We start from the raw sequence: 7,203 nt of genomic DNA, 5'->3' as shown, positions 1-7,203 counted from the left end.
TAGCTTAATGTAAAATATGTACATTTTATCACAAAAAGAAAGAACTTATATTAAGCAAGTAGTTAAAATCTTTTTTCAAATAAATAATAAATTACACATATTTCAGTCCAATGTACAAGGTAAATAAACAAGAGATCCCAAATTTAAATATTTTATTGTTGAAAAAAATAAAGTTTTTTTTGTTTTGTTTCTGAACAACTAAAAGTAAAGTTTTTTTCTTGAGAAGATGCTACTGAAATGCGACTTTTGCATTAGAAGAAGCCCAAGAGAACCCCATCATTTGTGACCTTATTTTTTGTCGCCTAAGAGTGTCTCTTGCGTTGCAATGTCCTGTGTGTAATACCATTTCTTCCAATGCTTTTCCATGCTTAAGGAGAAACTTTGCAAGTGCAACTTCATTCTCATAATCAAGAAATCCATGGATTTTGACTACTTTCAAGTGTTGTAGAAAAGACTCCAGAGTTCTGATCTGAGACTCCCAATACTGCTCTCCCTCAGAGATAGTCATGTCCCACAAGTCTCTATTCCATTCCTGAATTCGATGAAAAAGGATAATCAAACTCCGATGAATTCTGCAGATGAGGAAGCTTGAAATAATTAACAGTAAATGTTAGTATATGGCTTACTTTTCTTTCAATCCTATGTTCGTGAATGATCTTCAGAATCAAAGTGTTGAGAGTGGGAGAGCTCTTGAAAAGACATGTCAATCCCGGAATATTGCTTTTGTTGAAACCAGTTTGCAGTTCTAAATGTTTCAGATCATAAAAGGGCTGAAAAAGGAGGTGATTATTTGATAGAATCTGCAGGTAGTCAAAGAAAGAAAGTGATGAAGGTTGCAAATCTATGTATTTCACAGTCAACAGTTAAATGCAAAAAAACAGATATTCTTGTATATAAGTTCATCAATGGACTATAATCATGAATCAAAGTTAAATATTGCTCTACTATATGGTTGTAAAGAAGTTATAAATCAATCTATCAACTTGATTAACTCAAATTAATCCAATTTTTTTATGTGACATTGATCAATTATCCAACTAAAATTGGATTAAGTAACCACTTTATGAATTTGAAATTCAACTCAACCTAATTTACCTATAAGTTATAACAAAAATATTATTTATATAATAATTTTATTATTTAAAAACAATTTTATATTTGATTAGAATATGAATATTGTGTTCTATAAATATTATTATGAGTAAATATTTCAAACCAAATGCTATTATAAAAATATATTCCGCATGTTACATCTTCTTTTGGATTATATTTCATGAGTTATGAAATATATTTATGGTTATTATTTTGATATCTCAGTATTTTAAGAATTGTTATTTGTGTTCACATTTTAAATAGTGGTGTTACCTAATAAAATTATATAATACAAGAGTTTGTTTAAGGGCTAAAAACGTGACAATATTTTGTTAATTATTCAACTTAATGATCCAAATTAATTCGATCCAATCATAGTTAGGTTATGTTGAATTATTAAAAAAAAATACCAACTCAATAAACATTATTATGTTGGACTGAAGATTAAACTAAATACAACCCAATTCAACCAACAGAATTACTAGCATTCCTATTAAGGAATGTATATTCACAAAAATCCAAAACTTTAAAGAGAATAAATTCCTAAAGTGTTTCCTTTATTTATTTAATTAATTCATTGTCAAAAAAAATTAAATATACATTTTTTTTCGATGTATACTATAAAGTTTCCCCCTAAAATATAACCGTAATCTTCATTGCTAAGCAGATCTTAATCCAAATAGATAATGATGTAACTTCTTTGACATTAAAGAAACAAACTAAACAATAGGTGAATCAATTTTATGTTAAGATTTCCCGAGATTTTGAAATGTGCTTAAGATTTAAAATTCATTTTTATTCAATAGTTTTTAATATGATTAAAAATATGAATAAACTTCTCCATAAATATTTTAAGAAAATAAAATAAATTTCTACATAAACTATTTTTTTAAAACTTTTTTATTATCTTTTAAAGTATATTGACAACCCATGTATAAAATAATTTTAATTTATAAAAGCATGTATTTCTCTTTTTTTTCTTCATATTCTTTTTCTCTAAAAGTACTTCTGAGTACGCAGTAAATAAGAAAAATGTTACAACAGAAGAAAGGGTACTACTAGCTAAGGTATAATGGGATATTATGAGTTGGAACTATTGTAATTTGGAAATTCAAAAAATCTAGAAAAAAAAGGAAAAATGTGTTTTTTTTCTTCTAATTATAGTAGAGTAATTTTTTCAGTTTTTACTAAAATATAATTGTTTTTGAAAAAAATTACAGATATAAAAAAGTTGTACACGACATTATTTTGATGTATCATAGATCATGTCACAATAACTTCATAATAGAATCGTGTTGACACGACTTTTCCATATTCATAATTTTTTTTAAAAAATAACTTTATTTTAGTAAAAAAAAAGGATAAAAAATCCAAAAAAGAATAAAATTTCTTTTACAAAACTAGTATATCATTATCTAATTAGTTAAAATCAGTCTAGTAACGCATAGCAAATTTTTATATATTTTTTTATCTATATAAAACTATAAATCTAATTAGAAGATAACATTTGTAATATTTCATCTATGTTTTATACTTTGTTTTCTCACACAATGAGAAGCATATAGATAAGTGACTTTTTTTATATCTTTTGAGAAATAAGATAAGTGAGTTTTAAGTATTAAAAAGAGTAAATTAAACATAGATTGATACAAACAAATTGAGCATTACTCTTGCAGAATACTGAAAAGTTTCATATATTTGAGTGTGATCCTAAAGAGAAAATGAAGTTTACCTCAATAGTTTGCCTTTCAAGAGACAAGGAACGCACACGAGATAGTCCAGATAATAGATCAACAGCACTTTGAAGCTTACTCCGACTATTATCTCTTGTCAATAAATAGAAACCAACTGTGACCTCATGCAACAAATTCGAAGGCTCAAACATAGCCATGTCAGTGACAGCATTATGCTGCCAACACAAATGCTCAAGCTTGGGTGCATTGATTTTTACCCAACTCTGGTCACTATAGGCATCAAAACATCTCACCAATCTCATTCTCTCAAGTTTTGCACATGAGATGTCCAAACCCTCTAGCTCATAACATTTCTCTAAGTTGAAATCTTCAAGAGCCCTACATCCAACATGAAGATATTTTAACCCGAAGCATGCATCAAGGTTGAGAGTTTTAAGAAGAGGAAAGGACGATTCAGAGAACAAATCAGTGAGAGAAGGTTGGTTGTTCAAAATAACTACCGAAAGAGACAAGGTTTGAAGAGATCGAAAGCCATGCCTCATAACTGATGATGGAGGCAATCGAAAACCTGATTTTAGTTTCAAAACCCTTAAAGATTCACTCCCAATAACACATCTAGGAAAGTTGAAGTAATCATCTGTACACACTGTTGACGCTTCAATATCAAGTTCTCTAACGTTATGCCTAATAGCCCTACGAATCAAACCATTTAACCGTGAAAAACTCAAACGTGCACGAAAACAAAGAACCCTAATGTCTGAGTGTTTGTCACGCATGGAGAGAACTTGTGAGACGAAATCCATCCGTGACAAATCCAAAGGTTGCCTTGGCTTTTCAAACTCCACAAATTTAACATTTTTGGAAGAGATTTGAAACGGGTCAAGGGTTCTGAAATCAAGGTCAGGAAAAGTGCACCATAAATGTTTCCATCGTTTGGAAAGAATGCTCATTTGTGCAACACATTTTATGGGAAGTAAGAAAAGCATATGATGAAGAACTGCATCAGGGAGATCACTGATCCGATCCGTGGCTGCTTTGGCATCGTTCGCTACAATTTGAGCCATTTTCTTGCGTTTTGCAGATCTTGTTTCCATTGGATCATCTCCCTGTGGTTGCTTCTTTAGTTACGCAATGATATCAGTATTTTTGTTGGTTTGTACGTTCCATCTTTCTTGATCCTCAGATTTCGAAATTTTCAAAAGTCAACACAGTGAAATAGGAGAGTTTGTTTTAGATCTGAAAAATTATTCTGTTATGCACACAATCACCAAACCTATTATAACAGTCTAAAGACTCGGAAGTTCGTTTTACAAAAAAATTGTGAAAATAACGAGTCATTTCTCAACTTTATTTCATCAAACTAGTTTTTAAGCTATGGTTAACGTAGTCTTCTTCTATACCTTTCTCCAAGTACTTATCTTGGTGATTATATGTAATTAAGTTCGTTACAATTATATCCATATGATACTTATAAATTGAAAGTATATAAACTACAACAAAACTAAAAGAGAACAAATTAAAAGAAAGGAAGGTAAAGAAAATATATGTCAAAAAAATAATAGTTTGATATGAATGTTTTTTTTTATTTAATTATTTGAATAATATAAGTTAAATTTAGGAGATTCTAACCGAGAAGGGAAAATCAAACGTTTTAAGTTATATTTTAATTTATATAATCAAAGTAAGTATATTTTATTTAATAGTTTGGACTAAATTCTAGTTTAGTTGTAACATCCTCGTTATGGTCATCCTGCAACATTATATGTTTATGTGTAACACATTATTATCACAGTTGATAAAAGACGTAGAAACATACAAAACAAGTAAGATAGAATTTTAAAAACAAACTTATGTAGATGCCTCTATTAAAATTAATATATATTTTAAAGTGATAATTCATACATTTCAACCAAGTCTCGTCTATATACTTTCATAGATTTAATCTAAATTTATTCATTAAACATCTATCGGAAATCAAATGTCTATCTCTAAATCAAAAGGCTACATAATGTCATGATACATCACAAACACTTTACTTTATTTTCATAAGACTCATGTGTTGAATTAGATTTAGATATTTGCGTATATCATATTACTTTCACTAAGTTATCACTACAATAAAGTTGCATAACATGAACCCGGTCCACTCATATGATACGGTAAATCTATGGGACTTACCGGACACAGTTTTTTTTCATACCAAAGACTAAGTCATAGAAACCTCATTTGTCTCTCACCACCTGATATTTTCATCTGTGATTCCAATATCACTAGAGTTAGAATATTTTCTTTGAGAATCTTCAATTCAATACATCTCAACATAGTATTCCCTCTTGCAAATAATCATGTTTCCATAAATCATATATTTTATCACAACCATAACATCATACACTCTCATTTCATCTTTTAATTACTAATATTATCCTTTATTCATCATCTCTCACATTTAATAACATTAACCCAAATTGATCAAAAATATAATAATCTGATAAATTAATAAACAAATTTTAGCATTTAGAAACATTTAAAAATCTTGTTTTTCAAAGTTTAGAAATTACTCTTTCGCTCAGCCAACACTTTGACTCATTTAGCAAATTAAGCACGTGTTACAATTTGCCCAGCCAAAGGCTTCAACATGCCCATTGAACTTTAGTTTCCCAGTGAAAATTTTGTTCGCCCAACTACTAAAGTATTCGTCCAATGACTATATATATTGGGAGTTTTGATAAAAATCACTCGTTGAGCGAGAACTTACTCCACCTGCATGCCCATTGAATTTAGTTGTCCAGTGAAAATTATGCTCGCCCAACAACCAAAGTATTTTTCTAATGACTATACCCTTGTGGGGTGTATGTATAAAATTGTCTTTGAAATCCTTTCCTCGAGGTTGAAAAGGGTATTAGACAAAGTTATTGATTATAGGCAATATGTCTTTCTTGAAGGAAGGGGGTTGTTGTGTGTTGGTAGCTAGTGAGACCCTTGAGGAAGGAAGGAGGAAAAACAAAGAACGTGTTCTATTTAAGGTGGATTATGAGAAAGCCTATGATTCGGTAAGTTAGGAGTTTATATATTATATGTTAGGAAGATTGGGTTTATGTGAAAAGTGGATTGAATGGATAAAGAATTTCCAAGAATCTTATTTGATTTCAACGCTAGTAAATGGTAGCCCAACTACTGAATTCAAACCAAAAAACGGTCTAAGGTAAGGGGACCCTTTACCCTTCCTCTTTCTTATTGCGGCCGAGGGGCTAGTAGGGGTGGTTAGACAGGCGAAAGAGAAGAAGTTTGTGGAGAGCATTGAGGTTGGTGAAAGACAGATAAATGTGAGTATGTTGCAATACCCAGAGTGTTATGACTTTAAAAACAATTCTAAAGTGTTTTGAACTCGTCTTTGGTCTTAAAATTAATTATTCTAAGAGTAAGGTTGATGGAGTGGGTGAACGCTAATCACATTGTGTTCTTTGCAACAATCCTTAATTGTGGAATTATGAAGGCCCTTTTACTTATCTGGGGTGACTGTAGGAGGGAATCATAAGAGGCGTGCTTTCTAGGAAGGGGTGTTTGATAAGTTACAAAGCAGACTGGGATCCTGGAAAGGTAAATTCCTTTCTTTGGCTGGCATATTATGCCTCATCAAGTTTTTCCTTACCTCCTTACCACTTTTCTACATTTCTGTTTTTCGTAAGTTGGTTACTATGGTGAAGTAAACAAGGATACAAAAAGAACTTTTTGTGGGGTTGTGGTTCAAAGGGTAGGAAAATAGTCTGGGTGCCATGGGATAAGGTTTGCGAGTCGAAAGATAAAGTTGGTTTAGGGGTTATAGATATAAGAAGGTTTAATTATGCTTTTTTGGGTAAACGGATTTGGAGACCTAAGTCTGAAAAGAGCATTTTTTAGAAAGAGATTTTAGATTCGAAATAGGGTGGTTGGAGAAATTTAAGGTCCCAGGTTAGTATTAATAAGGAATCTTTATGGTGGAGGTACCTTAGGAAAATATGGAATTTAGTGGAATCGGGTAACAATTTTGAAGACAAAGGAATGTGGGTAGTAGGAGATGGGAAAGAAATTAGGTTTTGGGATGATAAGTGGGTGGATAATGAATCCTTAATGAAAAATTCCCTAGGTTGTTTTCGGTCTCTTTAGATGTTGGTTGCACCTTATCACATATTGGTGAATGGATTAATAATAGTTGGTCGTGGAAGTTGGGGTGGAGAATGACTCTCTTTGTGTGGGAATCTAGTCAAGCTTATCAATTACTGCAATTATTGGATAACAAGATAGAGGTTAGTGGAAAAGGGTGAAGATATGGTTGATAACTGGATTTGGAGGGATGCAGTGTTCTTTGTGAAGGTAGCTTATAATTCTCTAAAGGGGGATGAGCAATTCGTTTTTGGGGATTTCTTTGTGGATTTTTGGA

General features: G+C 31.1%; 1 protein-coding gene across 1 annotated transcript; it reads right to left on the bottom strand.

The window, feature by feature from the left end:
- Positions 1-216: 216 nt before the first annotated feature.
- LOC137830276 (Protein with RNI-like/FBD-like domain) lies at positions 217-3,880 on the bottom strand. Its single transcript, XM_068637524.1, has 3 exons — positions 2,825-3,880; positions 627-800; positions 217-532 (listed from the first exon to the last, which is right to left on the bottom strand). Exons 1-3 carry the CDS (start codon positions 3,878-3,880, stop codon positions 230-232), a joined length of 1,533 nt encoding a protein of 510 aa, XP_068493625.1. The 3' UTR covers positions 217-229.
- Between the last annotated feature and the right edge of the window lie 3,323 nt (positions 3,881-7,203).

Source organism: Phaseolus vulgaris, chromosome 11, assembly GCF_051622355.1.
Source record: "Phaseolus vulgaris cultivar YP4 chromosome 11, ASM5162235v1, whole genome shotgun sequence".
NCBI classification, from domain to species: Eukaryota; Viridiplantae; Streptophyta; class Magnoliopsida; order Fabales; family Fabaceae; genus Phaseolus; species Phaseolus vulgaris.
This window is presented reverse-complemented; position numbering and strand designations above follow the sequence as displayed.